Genomic DNA, 23,473 nt, shown 5'->3' with positions numbered 1-23,473 from the left:
TTCCCTGGAGTGCGTACTCACCTTTTGCAGCAGATCAATAAATTCGTGACTCCAGTAATGCGGATAATGAACCGCACTGTTCAATATATTCTTAATCTCCACTAGCGGCGTATGCGAGTGCAGCACAAATGGTCGTGTGTTCGACCTCATCTCATAGGCCACAACGCCCAGGGACCACCAATCCACCGGGTAACTGTATCCGGCTGCAAATTGGATTAAGCAAAGAACCGGAAACATTTAATTAAGCTTGCCTTTTTTTGTCACTCATTCAACAAGTTAACAAGTTATATGTATATTGACTTTAGTTAGCTGCTCGCTTGCCTGTATGAAAATTGGAATATCAGCTCTTGGTATACCCGCCACATATAATGTGTTAAAAAACTATATGCATATATTGGAGAAGTGAAAATGCACCAAGTATATATACATATATATATATATTCATATTCTTTGCAAAATATTATTTAGGGATTTCGTTTAGGGACTCAACTGAAGCAAACCATCAGATGTATGAGCTATGTTTCCCCCTGATAAACTCTGATTGGTGGCATCGCAACGATAGATACTCTGTTTTCCCACCCATAAATAATCTATTCTAATTTCTAATTTGCATATATGATTTTCTTACACGTTTAATAATATGAGTACACTAAAGGCGAGTATTAAGCAGCTCGTTACACCCAGCTGCAATATTCTTACTTTTAATTTTCACTTTTGCAAGACCGGCTAAAATTTGATTTGTCGTGTCGGCAGGATGGAGCACCCATGGCACCCACTGTGCCCTACTGCACCCTCTGTGTGTGTGTGTGTGTGTGTTACTTTTACCACTTACCAACTTCTTCCAGTGCGCACATAAAGACCTCTGGCGCCATGTATGGCTTCGTGCCCGACATACTGCAGGCGAGCGAGTCCTTCTGCAACCGCGTTGCAATATTAAAATCAGTCAAATGAGCGTGTCCTGCAATTAAGTGCACGTAATTGATTTCCAATTACCCGTAGACCATTGATATTGACTTTTGAACTGTTAGTGTATGGCTGTATAAGTGTAGGTGTATGTTTGTGTGTGTGCCGTTAATTGAATTGAAAATATTCAGCGATTGCAGTTGGGATTTCCATTCTCTTTTCGCATGACAAATTGAGATTCATATTTTTATTGTTAAGCTAAAAATCTTTTGCGACCATTAAAATATAATTAAACCTGAATCATTTATTAACTGGAAGATCAATAATGATTGACAACAATTAAAAGATATATACACGAAAATGTTCGGGTATGAACCGTTTAAAATTCTTAAATTTCATTTAGCCAATTAAATGAAGTTGTTGAATAAGGGGGAATAAAATATTCTTAATAATATGTTAAATTGCAATCAGGCATTTAATTAGTTAATTTATTTTCGATATAAAACATTGAAAAATCAATAGAAATTTTATATGAGTAAATGAAGCTATAATTATGCTCTGTGATGAGGAAATACTTTGATGTAAAAGAAATAAGCTTTTTTCTAGTTAAACTTTTTTTTTTATTTTAAAATATATTTCCATCTTTCATATAAATTTGTGTGGGAAAGTTTTAAAGCCAATATAATAGCTATATTGATATAACTATTGTGATATTTAATATAGATGATACATACGTATATATAAGATTTCGTTCATTTACGTGATATGCTATACATAAGATTTCATAATGGCATAAATGAATATTTAAATAGAAACAAAATAATATCTTGAACAGTTTAGAATTGATTCTACTCTTTGTTTGTTATTGCTCATATTTAATCCAGGAAAATTGGTCTTAAATTTATTAAATTATATATTACAGCTTTAATGTACTATAAGAATTAATCTCATAACACATATAACACGCTTTATTCCTTATCAAAACAAAAAATACATTAATTTGTCTGGTCATAAATTTAAATGTAAATACGTTCCAGCTAAATAAATAAGATATGTTAAGTAGCCAAGGGGCAAGTGTCAGATGGAAGGTGGCAGCTGGCAGTTAGCAGTTGAAAGGTGGAGGGTGGAAGGTGGGAGGCGGCATGAATGCTGCTTAGCCTGGCAGGACAGGCAGGCATAGCATATGAATAATTTGAGGCTGCTCTCAAGTATTCGCTTGGGCACAAAACTTTCCCTTGCACATGAAATCAATAAATTTTTGAGCACGAACGTAGGACATATTGTAATGAATTATGGATGCTTTTTGGCTCTTTGTTGAACTTGGCCAAAAAACTGCTTGCCAACTTGCTGTTGACTATAGGAGTTAATGTGTGTGTGCGTGTGTGAGTATGTGTTTGTGTTTTGCTTATTTGTTAAACTTACCTGCATCATCCAGTAGAATATTATCGGGCTTAATGTCCCTGTGGATCACACGATGTGTTTGTAGGTACTCCAGGGCACTGCCCAGCTCGCACACTAATAAGGCCACACTCTGCTCAGAGAATTCCACCTGTCAGGATGTTCAAGAATAATTCGAAATACATATGTTGGTTGAGAATCGTAAAGTTTCATTTTAGCAGCAGCAGCAGCAGCAGCAGCAGCAATAGTAACAACCTACTCGGTTCTGTAAATGGTATCTTAAATCACCGCCCGTCAACAGGTCGCAGACCATGAATAAATCCTCCTCATCTGTGTTGGTTGATCCGCAGCAGCGCGCACACACATATATAACAGATATGCATGTGTGTGTGTGTAAGGAGTCAAAAGTTCAAGAAGATAGATATGTGGAACAAGTGAGTGCTCTGACATCAAAAGAAATGCACATACGAGTAGTTAATTTGCATTTTGATTGGCAATCAGCGGCGGTGAAGCTCACTCTACAGGTGAGCCTCGCCATTTGCATATGTAACTATGTGACTGTATGTGACTGTTGATGTGTGAGTGACTGCGTAAGTGTGTGCGTGTGTGTGCATACTTACCCTGAAAGGAGAACCATAAATTCACTAGAAATGGATGTTCCAATGAGGATAAAAGCTCCACCTCCTTAATCACGCCGCCCAAAGCGCCGCGCGATTCGCACACTGAACGGCTAACATATTTCATGGCATAGAGGACACCGCTATCCCGCTTCTGTACAATGCACACCTGTAAAGCACACGCAGATTTACAACATTCATTTAGCCGCATTCAGCGCGTCGACTTACCTTGCCAAAGCTGCCCTTGCCAATGGCGCGAAGTATTTGAAAATGATCAAAATTAACTGAAAATTATAATTGCATGTATTATAAAAATTTATATTATAGAATTTGTATAGAATTTTCATGTTTGGAATATTGTTAAAAATATTCAAAGTAATATTTCAGTAAACTCCTTCAATCAGCTTATCAATAAACAGAAATATTGAAAACATTTGAAGAGTGCTTAGAGATCATCAGGCCCACAGTCAATCAGTCAGTCAGTCAATAAGCGGGTTAATCATTATGTTAGTTATTCAGTCAGTCAGCCTTTCATTCGTCAATCACCAATCATTCAATGATTCGATCAATCAGATACTTAGTCAATCAATTGATAATAAATCAGCTTGTCAATCTGGCATTTAATTTATCTGTCAATCTGAGATAGGCCAAGTTTTATACAATTTTATTAATAGACTCTGTTGCTTACATAAAATAAAATTTTTGCTATTTTAAAGATATTTTGTTTATTGTATTTGCAGTCCATGATTCAACCGGGCTCACGGCACTCTCCTCATGTTTCTCAAGGAGTATTATTTCCTTTAGCTGACGCTGTTTCTGATGGCAGAGGAAAAAGGGAGGCAGCGCATCGATCTGGAGCATCTGGAGCTTGGGAAACCTATGCCTGACCAGCACTTCAAACTTCTCCTTGTCCACATAGTTGAGCCTGAGCACTCGCAGCTCGCGGCAGCTATTGAGGATAAGGAACTCAAAGATCTATGTGCAGATCGGCACCTGCAGCAGATTCAGCTCGATCCGCGTCAGCTGACGACGCCAGAGGCTGCCCAGCAGCGCATAGCAACGCTCATCGCACTGCAGCATGGCCAGCTGATCGGGCAGTCGGAGATACTGCAATATCAGCTGCAGGCAAAGCTCATCCAGACGCTCCATGGCCGTCTCCCAATTTCAAAAGCTCTGCGCCACGTGCTAAGAGTCGATGCTGCAAATACTATAATTATTTAGAATTTCTATGCCATAGCTACTCAGTTATGCCGTCTGCTGCCGACTGTTTGTTTAGAGCTCAAGCCAATGGCTCGTCCTTGGCCCTGCTTTATTAGCCAGATGAGCTCAGCTCATTTCATATTGGCAAGTCAATTAGAATTTTTAAATGAAAGGTGAAACCCAACGGAGAAGAAGCGACTCTGAAACGACTAATTGTACATATATGTACATATATAAATTACACTGTGCAACAATGAAATTCAGTTTGAAAGTGGTAAAATTTGTACTTGGAATTTTCTCAAAAGTTTCGTTCTTAATATCTTAAATTGCTTTCAGCATCAAATTACTTGATGTAAGAACATGTTTCTTTGTTGAACAGTGCTATTGATTGGCAGGGGGTCTGTTGAAACCTTTAAAGCCTCTACTTCTGTCCGTCTGGGCATTTCCATATAAACTAACCTCTTAGACATGAAGTTAACTCCCTATTTCATCAGCTCCTCATAACTGAAGACTATCGTATGACAGCTCGAGTCAATATCAATCAAAAGTTCAATTATTTTGTATATGAAAAGCCGTTCTTTTGTTCTCTTTCTATATAAGTTTGCAGCTAATAAAAATATTATAGTTTGATAGTTTACTCACCGTCATCATCCTGGTGCAGATTTGGGTCGGATCGGGTCGACGAATTGGCGCCCATTTTGTAGCTACATTAATGTTTCGCCTTTCTGGCGGATTTTCTAGTTGTTGTTGTCGTTGTTGTTGTTGCTGTGGCGGTTGCTTGTGTTGGCGTGTTTACGACTGCGTTGCCACCACCACATTCACCTGCTCCCCGCTCTGCCCGTAGACAGTTGTTTGTGGCAATTTGATTGAATTCAATTGATTCGCTGTCATGTCCTGCCCTCAGACTTGGTTTGCCTGACTAGCGGAGCTCAGCCAGTGACTTCTTATTGCTGTTGCTGTTGTCCTGGTTGTTGTTGTCGTTATTGAGAATATTGCTATTAGACAGTGGCAAGTCATTGCGGCGCACCTAAAAGAGTAGTAAAATGTGTGTTGTTATAGATGGATGGATAGAATTTTACATAATACACAAGTTGCTTCGACTTTGGCTAAATCAATTTTAAATTCCAAATGTAAAGCTAATCGAGTTGTTTAAGTAAAACTAATAATATATAACTTAAGAAACAGAATGTGGACTGTTGGGCTAATTAATATATGTTAGAGACAGTTTTTGTAAAATTGTATAGTTAACATACAGAGTTTGAATTGCACAGATGCAAAAAACTAATTTTAAAATTTAACATTTGTTACATGAAAAGTTGGCCAAACTCAGATTACTTTGAACTGAATTTGTATTGCGTACACTAATTTTTATACCCAAGTTTGAGAAAATTTAAGCTCTTATATGGTCTCAAATGACATGTACATACATACACATGTATGTGTGCATGTACATACATACCTAGAGCCACAAACCATGCAACTAATACATAGCTGAGACTTCTAGAACAAACTTTCTCAGTATATGTATATATGTACATACTTCTATACACACATACATATGCACACATCTATGCATGTACATATGTATACAATTTCGGCCACTCAACATCGCATTCGCTCGGGTCCCTCACAATTCAGTTTCTCTAAGTCCAAATGAATTAGCTCCTGTATTCGTTACGAAGCTGTCCAATTTCCCTATGTATTATTCTTTCATAGAATCCATATTTACCACAATGCAAAAAAATGTAAAATTAATGTATTTCATTCCAAATGAATGGCATATTTGAAATACATATAATAGTAAAAAAAAAAAGCACGTGCTACATTATATTTCAATTTAGCCTGGCAACCCTATACAGTTCGAGCTGCACTGCTTTTTACAAATACCCATATGCCAAGTATATACCTTTAAGGCAAGCTAAGTTTAGTAAAAAAAAAAAAAATTAAATTCATTGAAAAGTTGTTTTATATTTTCAAAAATTATATTAAATTTGTATTCTCTAAATAGACTTCTTGATAAACACTGACAAGCACGTTCCATGTCAATTGCGTTTCATATCGTGTCGTGTCGTGACTCACAAAAGCACGACAAGTGTCCATCAGCAGCTTCGCGAAAGTACTGAATCATTTGAAAGCTGTCTTCGGAGTCGACTGACCGGAAAAGCAAAGAAGTAGCCGCAGCACGCGTTTGCTCGTAACACTTCTCACATATTGTTGGCATTCGACAACTGAGTCCCAGTTGTCATACAGTAAAACATATTCATTTATACAATAATAATACAAACACAACAGATTGAAATAGACGATTGCAGCCGTTAGATTTTCACTAACTTTTTTTTTTTGTTGTTTTCTGTCGTGGAGTCTTCACTCGCCCAGGTCATGTGCTGCAAGTCCATCGATATAACCGCCAAGACGGGCAGCGGCTCGGCGCTGATTTCGGTGCGCCAGAACGAGCTGATTAGCAACCTGCGTGCCCTGGTGGCGGTGCGCTTCGAGCAGGCCATCGACTACGTGGTGCTCGTCTTTGGCGGACACGTGCTGCGCGACGTGGGCACCATCGATAGCCACGGCATCATCTCGGGCGTCACGGTTCATGTGATCTTTCGCCAGCTAATTAAGGAGCCGTCCGACGAGCACGACGACAGCAATGCCAACGGCATCGACAACGAAAAAAACACTTCAGCTGACACCTCGTCGTCAGCGAACAACCGCAACTGGACTTCGAGAGCCAACGACCTATTGAAGCCGCTGCTAGAGGATATCAACTTATTGCGCGATCTGCTGCAGGCGGATCCGCGCATCAAGGCCTTGATCGATGAGAATACAACGTTTCGCCACTTTATGAGCAGTGATCGCAATTTGCGTGATCTCTTCTCCACCATCTTCAATCCGGCCAAGGTGCAGGAGCTGGGTCGCAAGCGCGACCTGCACATCATGCGCATGGAATGGGTGCCGGGTGGCTATAGCCTGATGAATAAGCTTAGCCGTTTCTTGCGCCAGGCACACGAGGACAACGTGGCCATGAACTACTTGGAGGCGGAGCCATCCATCTGCAGCGATTATCCACAGCGTGGACGCGAAAATAGGATGCCGCTGCCCAATCCTTGGCGCGTCGAGCCCAAGCCGGAACCGATCCCAACGAATACTACTGACAATGAAGAATATACGGTGGAGGATCTAGCGCGGCAATGTGAGCGCATGATGGAGTCCCTAAAGTTGGGCGACATCAACAAAACGATCGAGCTTGCACGTCAACTAAATGAGATGGCGGACTCAGCACAAATTGAACTGAACCCCCGAATGCGACTCAACACCGCCAAGCAGGGCGAACCACAGCCAGCTCCAGCTGCAGTGGCTGTGGCTATTCCGACTCGAGCTACTCCGGCTCGAGCCACTGCGGCTAGTGCTGCACCGTCCGCAGCAGCGTCCATCAATCTCTTCGACTTTATGTCCAGCAACGACAGTCGCTGGGAGCAGCGCTACCAATCGCAGCTGCGCCACCTGAGCACCTTGGGGCACACCGATCGACAGCGCAACATCTGCGCCCTGCTGATGTCCGCTGGCAACATACAGACGGCTGTCAAGCTTTTGGAGCAGTGGAATCGCTAGTACACAATCATCAATTGAATCAAGCATCTGACAAATTAACACACTCATGTTTCACAATAGTTCTCAATTTTAGCATTGGCTCTGTATCCGTCATTCGATAGTCGAATAATTGCAATAGCATTCAAAGAGATAAAATCATCTTTAACAATTTTCTACTCTTTTTTTATTTTTGTACCACTCCCCCCACCCACCACCCATCCCATGCTCAAAACAGACACCCATTTCAAATGGGCTCCAATAAGGTTGCCCAATTATGGAGAAATGTAAGACTCAACTTCTCGAGGGCGTCTAACTCTGCATATACTTGCCAGAAGCTAGGAATTGCAATATAATCCTTGATAGGATTCATTTGTGAGACTCCGTCTGTCAAATTATGTCGGCGTATATGTATTTGTATACCCTACAGAGCATACTTCATCTTTCATGCATATAGAAAAGTCTAGAAAAATAAATTGTAGCATCTATGTATGTAAATGTGAACTGACACTACAGAGGTTAAACCTACCTCCGATAAATAAATTGTTCTCTTTTTGTTGCAGCCAAATCCAAAGTCTGAGCCTGCTTCAACGGATGACTATATGCAATAGGAACGCTTGTTTTTATAGAAAAGGATTCATCGAATTGCCAACAACTAAGATGCGATGCGTATCGATAACAGTAAGTTGACATGGTCAATAAGGTTTGCTTTTTAATAGATTTTTTACCATGGGCTCTGTATTTCGAGTATAGTAATTTTTTTCTATTTGTTGCAGGCAAAAAATATGTCGGTATCCGTTGACACATATATGTATGCACTTTTATATGTATATGTACTTAAGCAGTTCCTTGCCACATTCTGTAAATTGACAGATCTCCAAATTTCAAATATGAGTAATTCTATCACAATTCCACATAAATTTCCTATGGTCAGAGTAATCACAGTTCGATTTTCTTTCTTATTTCGTACAATTTGTTTTTGCTCAAATCGTAGCTCGTCCATTCGCATTTGCGCAATTCCTTTTATGATTGATTGAAACAATTCTGTCAAGCTGGGCAATGGCTTAGTCATCCTTTTGGTCGTCCATCAATGCGCTTCTGACGCAAAAGACTTGGCTGACAGTTTCCATCAGCAGGTTCCCGTAAGCGATTTCCGTTTCCTAGCCATTTTTTTCTGTCTGCCCACCCACAACTGTAAACATATCAATTTTATTCCATTTCATTCTGCGTGTGAGGCAATTCTTATATATATTTTCTTCAATATACGTATATACACATATATGTATGTATATTTAAATATTTGCATAAACTTTATGCTGTGTGGCATTGGGAATTGAGTGAATTGGGAAAGTCATTTGCCTTTGCTTAAGGTTCATGCTCTCAGAGTCTTATTAATTAGTGACGCTGCCAATTAGCACCTGCCTGCATTGCATACTCTGAGGTAAATGTGAAAAAAGTTTGCGCACCGTTTGCATATTTTCTGTGGAAGAAAATAATTGCATAAAGTTTTGCTGCAAGTAATTTTACTCAGCCATGGATAACGGTCGAGCTCAAGCACTTTGAGCTCAAGACTTTAATGGATGTATATAGAAATTTAATAAAATGGAGCTCATATATACATATGTATATCTATGACTATGTATATGTCATACTTATGTTACTCAAAGCTTTAACAAATTTCTAATTATTATGCACTTCTACAATTCCAGCTAAACTTCTTGCCTTTAAGATATTCAAATGAACAAGCCGGGGAAACATCAACAACAAAGAGGGACAAAATACGCACATTAGCAGAATACATCTCCAGGGAGGCGAATTGAGGTGACAAAATGGCGTGGAAGCAACATGTCCAGCAACAATGACAGCAACGACAACAACAATGTAAATGGCAGCTGCAGAGTTTAAGTTGTTTCATTACACACAGCCGACATTCATATACATATATATATATTTGTATATATGTACTTATATACAGTTTTACTGCTGCTTATACTCAGTTTCCCAATGAAAATGGGCATTTTCGCTTTACTTTCAGCACTTATTAAACAAAAAATTTAGATATAGCAGGAGGGAAAAGAGAGAGAGAGAGAGAGAGAGCAATAATAATAGAGATAGATAGAAACGCAGAGCGACAAATGAAACAGAGAAAGAAAGAGAGAGAGAGAGAGAGAGACAACACATGCTGGGGGGCAGGCAGACAAAGAGAAAGACAGTGTGAGATAAAAGGAGTAGAGAGATATTGTTGGAGAGAGAAAACTAGTGACAGAGAGAGAGAGAGAAAAAAAGAAAGAGTAAGAGATGCAACCACAGGGATTGATTGAGAAGAGGGAGAGAGAGCGATAATGAAAGCTGAGAGGAAGAGGTCTCAGAGAATGAAAGATATGCAGAGTTGGAAGCAAGAGGGATAAAAATACAAGTTGCGATATATAGGTATATACAAATATGAGGCGGTTGAGAGAAAGACACAGCCAGGTAGAGAGAGATAGAAAGAGAAAGTGTTGGGCCCTATGCCTAATGTAAATGCCAGCTTCTATTTGCGTCCTATTGACTATTTGTATTCTATGCCTGAATTAAACATCTATTTTGGTGCGTGATGTTCTCATAAAAATCTGACATTCAAGTGGTGTGCTATATATAACATTTATTAATAATAAAAAAAAAAGTCAAGACTGCAGTTCTTTAATATCTTATAATTTTTGGTATGTTCTGTTTTTTATTGACATAAATATTTTTATCTTGCATATAAGATTTGATACCAACAATTTCTGATTTCTGCCAAGAACTATAAATATGTAGGTATAATACATAGTTTCTGTAAATATTCTTATATTTTGAAATGATTTCCATACTATTCCAATATTTCAATCTATGTATTCTCGTATTGGATTACACAAAATAATAACAATGTATCTTAATGACGTCAAGTGTATCGCACAGTCAGCGAATTTTAAGTTGAAAACGTGAAACTTGATTTTTTTGTTGCTCTTGTTAGCCCCACCGCTCATTTTACGTATTTGAATATTTTATGAAAATGACAGAGTAACACCAGCAGACAGACGGCAACATTGGCAGTGGCAGCAACAACAACAACACCAACAACAACAACAACAACAGCAATAGCACCCGCTTAATGTGATTGCCTAAGAAAGTGAGCGGCGGGAAGCCTTAGCCCGGTTCCGGCCAGGAAGAACGCTTAATCGAAAACATGGAGGGAGCAATCGAGTCGTGGGTAGTGGGCATGGTTACTCGTATCCAGGCCAAATGTCACCTTGACACATTAACTGACGTTCCCTTGGTTAAATCAGGGAACGTTTGATTTGCTGCGTTGGCAGATGTCTGCCATCTGAAATCTTTTATAGAGTTACTTCATTTGCAGTTGGAGCAGCAGCAATTCAGCCTCTGGCTGCATTGGAGCAGTGAGCAGTGAGCAGCGAGCAGCGAGCAGTGGGCTTTCTTGTGTCCACACACACAGCAACAGCTTCCGGCGAGTGGCTTTTATAACCGGACATCATAAAAACGCTGGATTTTCCTTTTGCCACAAGTAAAACTGGGATAAGCAAAAGTTTCTCAAAGTTTTTAAATCTGGGTTTCCGTTGCAAACAGAGTGTGTGAGTGAGAAAGAGAGAGAGAGGGAAAGAAAGAGACAGAGAGAGTGAGTCATTTATTATGTCATGCTTTATTTGCAGTTTCTTAAAGCAAAACGTTAGTTGAGCAAACTAAGATGAAGCAGATTCTTGTTTGTTTATAAACGTTGAATGGCGAATATTGCTATAAGCAGATTGCAGTTGAAACTAATTTAAGTTGAAATAAAATGTTGAATTATAACTAAGCGAAGCATATAGATAAAGTACCGAAAAATATTGACTGTCTCAGTTGACCAAAGAAGAACGGCAGTATATTTCATCCTTTATTTAATGAGACTTAATGATTGAAATATTCCCAATGATTTACCATTTGATCTTAAATTATTTTTAGCTGGAAGCAAATAAAACCAAAATTTGCAATAATCAGCTACAGTTATTGTGAAACAAGCCATGCAGCTGTGGCAATTCACAAAAATTTGTGTTGATATAATTTGTATTTTTACTGTTATTTATACAACATTTCTACATATATGTGGTTTCCTTTGAAATCGAATACTTATTTTTATAAAAATTTAATCTATTTCTTTTTTGATATATATAAAAATATTTTCGGTTGTTTGTAAAAAATAATAAAATAATAAATGTTTTTAGTCGTTCACTAAAAATAATATTGTAGTGTTTTTCTCTCACGAAAACCACATCTCATTTATTGAAGGCTTTACACGTAAAACCCAGAACATAGATTTATGTGACATTTCTATGAATTCCCTTTCATTTAACATTTTGAAAAGCAGTAGGTTTTGCAACAGTTAAGCAAGGGCTCCACTGTCGATTTGTAAGCCTGGAATTTTGCATTTTTGCATTTTCTCTGGGGCTATGTCAAATGTTCAGATTTCGCTTTGCTTTTGGAATGAGCTCAAAGCCAATATGCGAGACAGACATATTCAAATTTGGACCTTAAGCTCGAAGCACTGCCAGCAGAGCTTACGCTTTCATTTGAATGATAATGATCTAAACGTAATAGATGGAATATTGCTCACAATTCAAATCAGAAAGAATGTAAGAAATTTCGATTTTTAATGCTCTTATATGGTCATCAATTGTATTGATTATATTACATTTTCGACTATGTAACAAGAAAAAGAGACAGAATGCTTGATAAAAAATCAAACTTAAAGGCAAAAAACAAAAGGCGAAAAGTTAAAGTAAACGAGATATTTAATGCAATATACTAATGTACATGCATATATAATATACAAATATATGTATGTATATCTCTAAACATCTTTCGCGAGTATTTTTTCGCGATGCTAAATCTGTCAACATGCAAATCCTTTTGTAAGCCCATTTGCCCTGTCCTTCTCTTCCCCTCTACCTTATACATTCCCCCTTCTGACGGTTTTTTATTACGCAGCAGCCTTTTCTCAGCTGATAAGCAACAAGAAAACCCAAGTGACAAGATTCCTATTTATATTTTTTGAGATCTCTGTATGTGTCTATGCGTAGGGTAAATATGTGTTTATCATGCTTGCCTAAACTCAAGTTGCGTACACGAAAATCCTTTTGTGCGCTTGTTTTAACATTGCCTCTTTCATATTTTATTCGGTTGCTTGGGGGCAGGCAGGTGAGAGGCCATAAGTAATCCCCCAAAAGACTCATAAAACGCATTTATGCACGCTTGGCAGCCTGGCATATAAAACTGATTTTAGACAAAGTCAGTCGATTTCTAAACTCATTATACGACCACATTCCTTGCCCGAGAGATGAGCAGTTGAGCAGCTGAGTGAAGTTAAAGGCTTTTGCCTTAAATCTTTTTGTTTGGACCTCGTCATTGCTCGTTCGTTTTGTATTTCAGGGCAGGCGAGGTAAGGCATTCAGCTTATCCTTACCGTAACTTACCTTACCCTAACCCAGGCCGAGAGTCCAATATATTTTTATTGGTTTTTGTTCCACTTCAAGCGAAAATTCCACTTGTGAGTAAACATATTTCGTTCATGCCTAGACTTTGAATAGCTGGATTAAAGCCAAAGTTTTGTTGGATTTGCTTAAATTAAGGCACAAGCACACGTACACACACCAACATGTATATACATATACACAAAAAGTGTTTTACGCCACAGTGCCTGGCCAAAATCAATGGACGGTTCCCTAATTGCCGACCCAAATATCTTAACTTGGCCATTTTTTTTGTTTTTCACTTTTTTTTTAATTTTATTTTTGTTGTGTTTTGTTTGCCTTCGCCAGCTGCTGCGGCTGGCCTATTGATTTTACATAATTAACAATTGTGTGATTTGGGTACGCCAAAATAGCTCAATAATGGGCCTAGGATGACCCACGAGGCCTGTGCGTAATTATGCCCTCAACTCATTAAAGAATGGGTCAAAAAGGGCATAACAAAGTCGGGCTCAGATAATTAAAGGAAAGAGGCACAAACATCTTTGATTCTTTAGAGCAGCTGCAACAGCAACAAAAATATTAAATTACAAACAGTTCTCTCGTTTTCACTGAAGAAATAGAGCAAAGGCTATCAATAAAGGAAAAAGTATTGACAGTCAAAGAAATGTCAATAAGAAATGTCTTAAAGGTGTCAAAAGAGAAAACTGTTTATAAATATGTAAAGGCATTAAATATTTTTTATAAATTTTTATAATGTATAAAAGAATTTTTAGCAAACTATAAAAGTGAGGATTTAATTTAGCTTTACATTTTAAATATTTCAAACTTCGATTAGAACGGGTTTCGCTTTCATTTGACTGTTGGCAAGAGCCATTAGACATTTGATATAAATAGGTCGGCGTTTCATTAATCAAAGATTAGACAGCATGCCCCATATTAGTATGCAACCCAACAACAACAACAACAACTAGTAGAGAGTAGGATTAGTCTAGATATGGTTGCTGTTATCAAAACAAACGAAGGGAGTAGCAGCAGCACATCAATCAAGATGACGGCCCAGCTCCTCAATTTCGTTTGGTCCTTTGCTCCGTCGCTGGCCTCTGTCATTCCGGTTGGCTGGCCAAATTGGAAAGGACTTCTTAATTAATGGCAGCTTTGCATTTTGCTTTTATTTGTTTTGTATTTTTATTTATTTTTTTGTTTTTGTTCTTGTCATATTTACTTGACGCTCGACAGCGGCGTGGAAAAATCTGTTGCTTTTGCCGGAAAAACTAATTAAACAGCTGTTGGCGCCACCAGCAGCAGAAGTTGAAGTTAAAATTGTGAGCAACGAGCCGTGGCCGAACCCTTTTTGACAGCAAATAGGTATAAAAGCGGTGTCTGGCAACTGAAAATCGCTATTGAAAATTTACATTTCCCCAACGGCCACGGCACCAGCTCAAACAGACGCGCATTGACATTTCCATCTGGCCGACTTCAGCAAACAGCTTGAACAGAAAATGCCGTAAATATTGAAGATTTTCATTTGACATTTCTGATTGATGTTTATCGAATTATTTTTAAGTTATTGTCAAATGCATTGATAACTATTGCGAAGACAATTTGTATAAGAAATCTTTGGATTTATTACGTCTCAGTAAAGGAATCACACAATACCTGGAACGGAGTTGACTGAACCTGTCTTTAAATTGTAATCATTAATATAGTAGTATTTTAGTAGTAAGACAGACCCACACGTATTTTCAAGTAATTTAAGGCCAGTCTATAGAATAGGTTAAGTTAATAGAGCAGCTGACTTATTATTGTTCCCAATTTTTTATAAATTCCTCTTTTCTCATGACGGTCGATATGTGGTAAATTGGTGCTGAAGGGAGCGTGATGAGGGTGTAATCGTTAAAGTTTGTTGTGTAGTGGTGTTTGATAGACAAGTAATTTTAACGATTTTTTAGCTTGTTTAGGTATCTAGTGCTTTAATGTGAGTTCTTCAAGGACAGTTGATATATTTAGATCTCCATGTATAGCTTGTGCAATATTCTCAAAAGTTTTTATTGAAATATTTTGCATTATGATATAGTTATTTTTAATGTAATTCCCCATAAGTTCCTATCGATTACCAATAGGAATCTCTGATTTGTCATGCTAATCATATGGTACACCATAAATATTCTCATAAATATGTCTCTGAACAAGGCGAACATCTTTTCACATCGTAATCGAGACGAAATAAACAACTGGAATTGGAATTTATACGAAGATTATCTGACTCTAACTGCGGCGCATTTATACAAATTCCATTTACTTATTTATAACAACTTGATGTACACTGATATTGTCAGTTAAGTCCAATACTTCAGACGGACGACATTAATGGCACATTAAAAACCATCTTTAACGGCACCACAAAAAAAACTCTATAATTCGCTCGTAAATGGGCACATTTTATGACAGTTTCTGTTTACGATTCAGTGGGGCATTTATATTATTTCTGTCACTTTGATACCCTACAATGATGCGTAATTGGCTGGATCCTTTGATTGCGTTGAACTGAATATTGCAAAAATTAATACTTAACTTTGGACAAAAATATAAAATAAAATCTAAAGTTAATGAAATATCGTATTTGTATGTTTCAAAATTTCTTTGTTCAGTTGAAAGCCGTCTGCAGTTTCTACAAATTATATAATATCTGGAAGTCGAGTACTCCCCACAAAGGTATTCGTACTTGTTTATGACACTCTTGACATGTGCGATTTATTATTTGAAAATTTTATAGCTTTTGGTTGTCTTGACCACGGATCTGTGTCCGGCTTCCGCCAGCACATCAATCAATGCAAAAATTAAAAGTTGATGCAAATAAAATAAATATACGAAAAATTATTTCATTTTTTGCTGTTACTTACACATTTACATTTTTAATATGAATATTTAATAAGTGCATAAATATTTCAGTTATTTGAGTGTACTCAGTATATTTTATTAACTGCGCAAGTTTTTGCCGTTTATAGTCATTTACCATAAATTTGTTATGTGCAATGTCCTTCTGTCCGTCTGTCAGTTTCTCCGTATGAATGCAATCTATATCGTAACATAATGTTTTGGCATCCTCGAGCTTATTTTTTTTTTTTTTTATACCTTGTTCCCGATGGGACCAGAAGTATATTGGATTTATGCAATGTATAGTTTATAACTAGCTATACAACTTTGACTCTTCTACATATAAAGCTGAAGGAGATATAGAGGCGTGGCATATTTCAATTTTGAGATCTATAGACTATATATGTTTTCCAATTTCAATGAGATCAAAGTATGAACAAAGTATCAGACAGTTGGTTAAGTCCGACTGCAACGCTCTTAACTGTTTTTTTTTTTTTTTTTTTGCAATTGTTTCAATTGCTTTTAAGCTTTCAAATACATATGTTCGCTTCATGCTCAAAATCTAATTAATTGTGAGAAAAGTTTCCTATTTTTAGATGCGTGAAATGAAAAGTTTTATGAAAATTAAATAAATTGAAAGCAAATATAAATTCTATTTGCCAGCTGCATGAACTAACATAAAATTTCAAATTCCACAATTTAATTTATACTATTATTTTTTCTTAAGAATTTTACTAGAATTATTTTCATACATTTCAATACATATATTTCTGCAGTATTTTGCTTCTGCTGGAAGTTGGCTGCGACATCATCAGGGAGTTAAAGTTAAATGCTTTTATATAGTATGTATGAGCATGAGGAGATATTCTGTATGTGTATATGTGTGAAAGCTCCTTTGAGATTGTCATTTGATTTTGTTGAGCTCACTTAGACTGTATTTGATTTTCAATGGAATTGCATAAAAATAAATCCACTTTAAGGCTATCAATCTTCAAATCTGTGGCTGACTTGAAGCACATTTCAAAGAGTCATAGATATAAATATATATATACATAGATATATACTGTCAGCTGCTGGCCAGCTGTATCTATGGCTGAGAGATGCTCGATTAATCGCGCGTCAAAGGTACAAGCAGCAAATCCACAACAAGCATTAGAATACTTAGCAACCCCCAAAAGAAAGAAAAGGCCAAAGCAACCCCCCATCAGCCATCTAGGAATCAGGAGGACAACCGAAAAGTGGGCACTGGGTTCAATGACATGAACAGAAAACATGAACAAAAAGCAACACACCACACGCACACTCACACACACACACACACTAACACACAATGTATGTATATTGGTAGTTGCTACATTTAAAATTCCGCTGTTTAGGATTTGAGTAAACGTTTTAACTTATACGCGTGCACAGTGCTTGGCTGTGGTTACGGCGGTGCCACTGGCACTGACAGTGGCTGTAGCTATGACTGTGGAGTGGTTCTGGCTTAGGACTTTCCTTAAATATTTATCGATTTGCCGTGTCGACGTCGGGATCGGGATTGGGATCGGGGCAACACTCATATATGCATATAAAGCGTGTAGCCAAATTGCACAAGTTAAGTTATTCAAATTGCACTCGTTACGTTTTAGCCATTTATGTGTGAGTGTATGCAGATAAGTGAGTACACTGAGCGAAAGCATCGAGTGCGTTATACTCTAATACAGCCTGAGCTTTGACTCTATTATTAGATTTATGTGCCAGTATATGCAGATATGCTGTAGTAGTAGTATGAGTTGAGCTTATATATTTTTACCATAATTCAGACATTTATGTATATACATATGTGTAAGCTCATGCTGATATGTCGGTACAGTGAGCACAAGTATTGAGTGTATTATACTCTAATTTAGCGTGACCTAAGATTATTATGTGTTATTAAATTTTAACTGTGTGTGCATGTGTATGCAGATATATGTAAGTGCACTGTACGCAGCTGTAAAGTACTAAGAAATTAGTATTTAGCGCGTAATTCTAGTAACCTTTACTCTCATTACATACATCATCGTAAAGTTCAATTTCGTACTCATAGAAAAAAATCTAAATATAATATTTTAATTATTATTATTATTATTATTATTATTATTATTATCTCTTTTTGATTATGAGTTTCAAATCACCGTTTTTCTTCGAGTGTACCTTAGTATTGCTCCACATTGTTGCGAATTTGACGATGTTTTTGCATGTTCACTTGGTCTCAATGCGGCCTCAACAATTCGTAAACATATTCGGGTTATTTCCCTTTGAATGCCGCCTCTAACTCTAGCTGTGAAGTTTGGCCAGCTAAAAAGTCACGCGATAGCTAAGAACAACACACACGCACACTCAAACTCACACACACACGCACACGCACAAGCACAGAGGCGAACGCACGCACACGCGGCGTTAACAGTTCCGTTATTTGCCACGGTTTGCTTTTAGCTAGCGCAACGAAGTACCGTTAGCCAGCGCTGCCAAAATTGACTAACGCAGCTAACAACTGTTGTTTGCCACGCTGACGGTTTATTATTTATTATGCTGGCGGCGTTGCCAGACTACGAACAGAATACGTTAGCTTAGCACGCAGACTCTCAGCTTTTAAGAGAGCGAAAGAGATGAGCTTCGATGGTGTGGCTTTGTTGCTGTTGCTGTTGCGGCTTGGATTTTTTTATGAATGAGCGCCAATTAGCCAAGTTGGCGGGCCATGCTTTATTATCGTCATTATGACTATTATTATTATTATTATTATTTTGCGAGACGGCCATAGAAATTGTATTAGCCAGCTTTGCTTTAAACGCAAATTGATTGCGAACATATTTTATGACGTTTGTCGAGTTAGCCGCATGTGAGCGGAAAGCAAGCATCCTCCAGCACATCGAGTGGATTTTCTCGTTACATGTGTGTGTGTGTGTGTGCGTTTTCGTGTGTGTGCTAAGCTGTTGTAAGCTCTATTTGCCTGAAAATATTGTCTTTGTAAATGCGATATGTGGCATGCTCAGCCAAGCTCAGGTGTGTCACCTCGGTGTGTCTCTCGCTTTTTGTATTTTATTTTATTAGCATACTTTTGTGCGTAGCGCGCATTGTTTACGCACATTTCATTGTTTATTCTCTGAGATATTTCCTCTCCGACCGAAATCAAGAAATAAAAAAAAAAGCCGCAACCTTCGATAAAAATAAGGCAAGTACTCTCCACAGGATCAGGCGCTTTAAGTGGAATTTAATTTCAGCAAAGTCAAAATTGTTTGCCAAGCCCAGTAATCCAATGCGGTTAAAGTGTATCACACTCTTTTCTCCGGCTGTCTATCCAGTGTGTGAGTATGTAAGTGTGTATGTACCAGTGTCAACAAAGGGCCTTAAAGCGCCATTTTGTCAGCTTGGGCAAAGTGGCATTGGCCTGCGTCTGTGTGCGCCGCCCATGAAACCGCTCTATCTGAGGTTTTCTCAAGTTGCGCTACCCTCTCCAATCATGGCAATGCGAGTTAGTTAACCCAAATGACATGATAAATAACAATAATCGTTTCTATAAAATATTTTAGGTATATTTCTAAACAGCTTTCACTTCGACCAGCTTTATATAGTACCTCAAAAATGGGTTCACTAACCCAAAGCAATTTCCCAAGAAATTTACTTGCCTAGAAATTGAAATTGTCGGACTGTAGGGTATTAAAGTAGGCGTAGCTATGTTCGGGCTATTTGGTTTTCTGGCTTTCCCCTTAGATTTAGGTCGATTGCCGTTGTTTCTTTTGTTTTTTACGTCGCTGGCAGACGGCAGTGAATGTCTCTGGGCCTTTTATGGAAGGTGGCATAAAAAGCAAAAAAAAAAAAAAATTACAAATAACAAAAGCAAAAAGAAACGCAAAAAAGGAAAAATGGAAAGTAAAATTTTAATTTTCAAATTTTCTGTTGCTGAGCTGATAAATCAGGACCAGATGGAATTGAGTTACGTTTTAATTAATTCATTTTGTTGTCATAAATGCCATAAATTCAAATAGAGCAGAGTTGAAAGACATGGAACTTGTGCGCTCTCTGCCTCTGCCTTGCACTCAGAGTTGAGGAGGGAAAGGCATTTTGTGTGTGTTTAGCCAACGACAAAGCTGCACTTTGTCGGCTCTAACGAGTTCTTTGTCTGGAACGTAGCTAAAAACGAAATCAATTAGAGAAGGAATCTCTTAAGGCAGCATTCTAGCTTTGAATTCAAAGAATATTTTACAGTTCATGCAGCTAGTATTATCTCTATTATAGCAAGTTCTCAGCTATTTAAGGAACTAACGAGCTCGAGGCTTGGTCAAATGCAGATAAACCGAATTAATTTACTACATTCTGGTTCTGTTGTCTTGCATAAATATGAGAAAGCAGGTCGATGTAAGGTGGGGCAAGTCAAACACAGGGCACGCCTTTGAAATTTGTTTTCCTTGTGGAAAGCTGCGGAAAAGTGTTGCATGTTGTTGAGCGCTACAACAAAATGACAGCCGCAACATAGCAGAATAAAAAAAAAACACGCAGTGAAGTAAAATGGAAAAAAATGGGGAAAAAGGGACCAACAGGAGCATCCTCAAAGCAAAATACCAATTAAGTTACATGTTGCTTTTAAATTGCCTTGGCAAAGTTTTATCGCTGCAAGCGCCACATTTTCTGAGTGGTTTTAAAGCGTGTTTCAAATACAGCAGCATCAGTAGCAACAGCAGCAGCAGCAATTGCATTTGCCATGCTCCACTCGGTAAATATAAAAAGAAATATTGTGTACAATGCTGCGCCCTAAATCCAGTTGAATATATCGAAACATGAAAATCCTATCAAATCCAAGCCACATCCAGAAGGAACACAACACACAACTCTTTCTCACACCACATATTGATTTTGCTAGAATCCGGCGTTGTTGTAAGCAAATTCGTTTTGGGAATTGTTGAATCAATTGGACCAATGTGAGGCGACTGTGGGAATTCCGAATGCTGTTGCCCATCACACGTTCAACTCCAAAGACAAGCAGAACACATAAAAATACCAATGAAACAATTTGTAATATTGCTTCGTATTTTTTTTTTTTTGCTTTCTCGCTCTTTTTTTCCATATCAATCAAATGCTACAATTTTTGCACTACCCTATAGCAATTTGATAAGTACTTTTGAGGTAGATGCTTTTCATAGTCGACTTGACTTACCGAAGAGAGTTATAATCTAAAGCGTACATATAGGTTTAATCTAATGTGAACTCGTGTAAAATCTGAAATGTCATTTAAGGAAAAAACACGTTTTAAAATATGGAAAAAAGTTAAGGTTAAGATTTCTGTATTTCTTTTTAATGGCATGGTATCTCATATAAAAATGTTTATTGACCTGCTCTATAGATAGATAGACATAGACACAGCTATGCCATATATCAGAAAGTTGATTATATTTTCTTTCGATATTTATTTATTTTTTTCGTTTGTTATCTCAGACCATAAAAACCAGGGTATTTGATAGTCACACACCCGGAGGCAAGCCGCGTCGCTTCTCTTTAAGCGCAACTGTAGCCATGCCTATTGTATATTTAATCAACAGAGTATGTAACAAGCGAAAAGCTCTGTAAAATTTGGTAAAATCAATCAATAAATGGAATATGAATTGATGTACGCACGATTAAACAGAAAGTCTGGCGCATACAATTTTTGACAGCGTGTCGCATGGCCTTAAAGTGTTAAATGAGCTGATGTTGTCAAGATAATTGCATTAATTAGCAGCTTATGGCGCATAAATGCGAATGCATAAGCGCCAGCCAAGCCCCCATTTTATTACAGCAAAATAAACGAACCGAACTAAATCCTAGAACGGAGCGAAACAGTTCAACAAATTCGTTCACTTTTCAATTTTATTCAGCAACTGTTTAACAATGCCAAAGTTGAAATGAAATCCGCTTATTGTAAATGCGTTGAATTTTTTACAATCACCATTTACATTCAATGGACTTAATTACATTTAATATTAATGCCAGAGAGAAGTCCTCTCTTTTTTTGCGGCGTCACCGTAAATTTAATATGAGTAATTAAAGTTTGCAGTCGGGCGTGCTCAACTAGCAGATACTCAGTAAATGAATAGTTTTCTTGGAAAAATGAGTATAAGCTGGAACTTTACTGTTTATTGGCAAAATGCTAATGCTGCTCCAAATAAAATATAATTTTTAATAAAAAATATTGTTCTAATGCAGTTGCCGAAGTTCTTAAATTTGAAATCAAAACAAAAATTTGAATTCCTAATTTTGCACCTGCCTCAACTTGAATGTAAATTTAATCAAAACTATATTCTTTTCTAAAATTGAGAGAAGAAATGTTTTGAGCTGTAAATACTTAAAGCTCTATCAAATAAAAATGGATGATAAAAGCATATTACTTTTATTTGCCATACATAAGACCTCTTTGGAATGCCAAACTATTCCAATTTTTACCGTCATTACCAAAAGTTGAATTCATTTGCAAAATTAATGCCTGCTTTTATCTGAAAGTAACTGTAATTACACCCCATCAAAATTTTACAACTTGACATTTATATGCAATGCATTCAACCCGAAAATACTGAAAATTGAGGCAAATAATTTGTTGTGGCACTGAATTTTCTACTCTGACTCCTTTGGCCAACATAATGATTGAAATTTTCCATTGTTGTTGTTGGCTATGGACTTTGGCAATGGTCACGTGAACGCCTAAAGTGGGGATAACCAAACAACAGGCCCCAATGGACAATAAATTGTGGGTGGCCGTGGCAATGGCGGTTTGCTGGGAGCAAACAAACCTTTTTATGGTCATGCTGTTATTATGTTATCTTCTTTGCACCACGATGGATAGAATTTGCTGTGGCGGCGGGCCGTCAGGCCGAAACACATGTCATAACAGCCAACAGCATATGTAATAATAAGCCACCGGCGGCGACAAACAAACGACTGCGACAACGACGTCCATAAAAAGCGATGCGAGCTTTGATAATAAAAGCCCGCAGAATTGTTAGCCATGGCTAACCCGTATCACACACGTAGTATACCAAAGTGGCTGTCGCTGTCATTGCTCAGTTGATTGCCTTAATGCACTAGAATCTCAATTCAGTGTGCCGGCAACCGTGAACTGGCATTTATAACATCAAATTGCTGTCCAGCTATCAATCTAGTTGTCATGTCATTAAAGACACTTATCGCAAATTTCAATGCACCCATCCATCCCATCGGCTGAATGCCCTCAATGCCCAAAACAGAAGCCACCCATGGCCACAAACACGCAATACTCGCACAACTTTCACATGCATAATTGAAAGGCCAGCTGAAACGGGCGAATCGAATGAGTTTTGTTTTTGTTTTGCTTACTGTGTTTAGCTCTTAAATACTTAATTTAGTGTGGCGACGCCATGCAGTTGTTAGTTTGCCAAACATGTTTTT

General features: G+C 37.7%; 2 protein-coding genes, 1 long non-coding RNA gene and 1 pseudogene across 13 annotated transcripts in view; 2 read left to right on the top strand and 2 right to left on the bottom strand.

Annotated features, from left to right (window-relative positions):
- LOC108608686 (serine/threonine-protein kinase 32A) overlaps positions 1 to 23,473 on the bottom strand; it is a 34,327-nt gene that overhangs the window by 1,827 nt on the left and 9,027 nt on the right. For 3 of the 11 annotated variants that reach the window (XM_089462817.1, XM_018000181.2, XM_089462819.1), the window contains 7 exons: positions 4,761 to 5,145; positions 3,147 to 3,202; positions 2,922 to 3,087; positions 2,561 to 2,631; positions 2,326 to 2,452; positions 833 to 958; positions 22 to 203 (listed from right to left, as the gene is read on the bottom strand). In XM_089462817.1, coding sequence (XP_089318943.1) covers positions 22 to 203; positions 833 to 958; positions 2,326 to 2,452; positions 2,561 to 2,631; positions 2,922 to 3,087; positions 3,147 to 3,202; positions 4,761 to 4,815 — 783 coding nt within the window. In that variant the 5' untranslated portion in view covers positions 4,816 to 5,145. Of the gene's footprint in view, positions 1 to 21; positions 204 to 832; positions 959 to 2,325; positions 2,453 to 2,560; positions 2,632 to 2,921; positions 3,088 to 3,146; positions 3,203 to 3,606; positions 3,740 to 4,760; positions 5,146 to 5,371; positions 5,489 to 5,658; positions 5,792 to 5,847; positions 5,869 to 6,024; positions 6,135 to 8,232; positions 8,364 to 18,216; positions 19,165 to 23,473 lie in introns of those variants that run through there. The other 8 variants (XM_089462818.1, XM_018000180.2, XM_089462823.1 and 5 more) reach the window with 8 other exon arrangements.
- On the bottom strand, positions 3,562 to 4,067 carry LOC108608688 (uncharacterized; annotated as a pseudogene).
- LOC149270188 (uncharacterized) lies at positions 6,246 to 11,484 on the top strand. The gene is made up of 4 exons (XR_016268666.1): positions 6,246 to 6,367; positions 8,267 to 8,384; positions 8,480 to 9,342; positions 9,413 to 11,484. It is a non-coding gene; the product is annotated as an uncharacterized LOC149270188 (long non-coding RNA).
- LOC108608687 (ubiquilin-1) lies at positions 6,498 to 7,875 on the top strand. The gene has a single exon (XM_018000182.2). The coding sequence runs from the start codon at positions 6,498 to 6,500 to the stop codon at positions 7,725 to 7,727; it is 1,230 nt and encodes a 409-aa protein (XP_017855671.1). The 3' UTR covers positions 7,728 to 7,875.

The sequence above is a fragment of the Drosophila arizonae genome, chromosome 2 (assembly GCF_054131065.1).
Source record: "Drosophila arizonae isolate 15081-1271.41 chromosome 2, UAZ_ARI_1.0, whole genome shotgun sequence".
Classification (NCBI taxonomy): Eukaryota; Metazoa; Arthropoda; class Insecta; order Diptera; family Drosophilidae; genus Drosophila; species Drosophila arizonae.
The sequence above is the reverse complement of the archived record's forward strand: the minus strand, read 5'-3'. Positions and strand labels throughout refer to the sequence as shown.

Excerpts from the sequence above, each read along its gene's own strand:
- LOC108608687 (XM_018000182.2), top strand. The coding sequence starts at position 6,498 with ATGTGCTGCAAGTCCATCGATATAACCGCCAAGACGGGCAGCGGCTCG.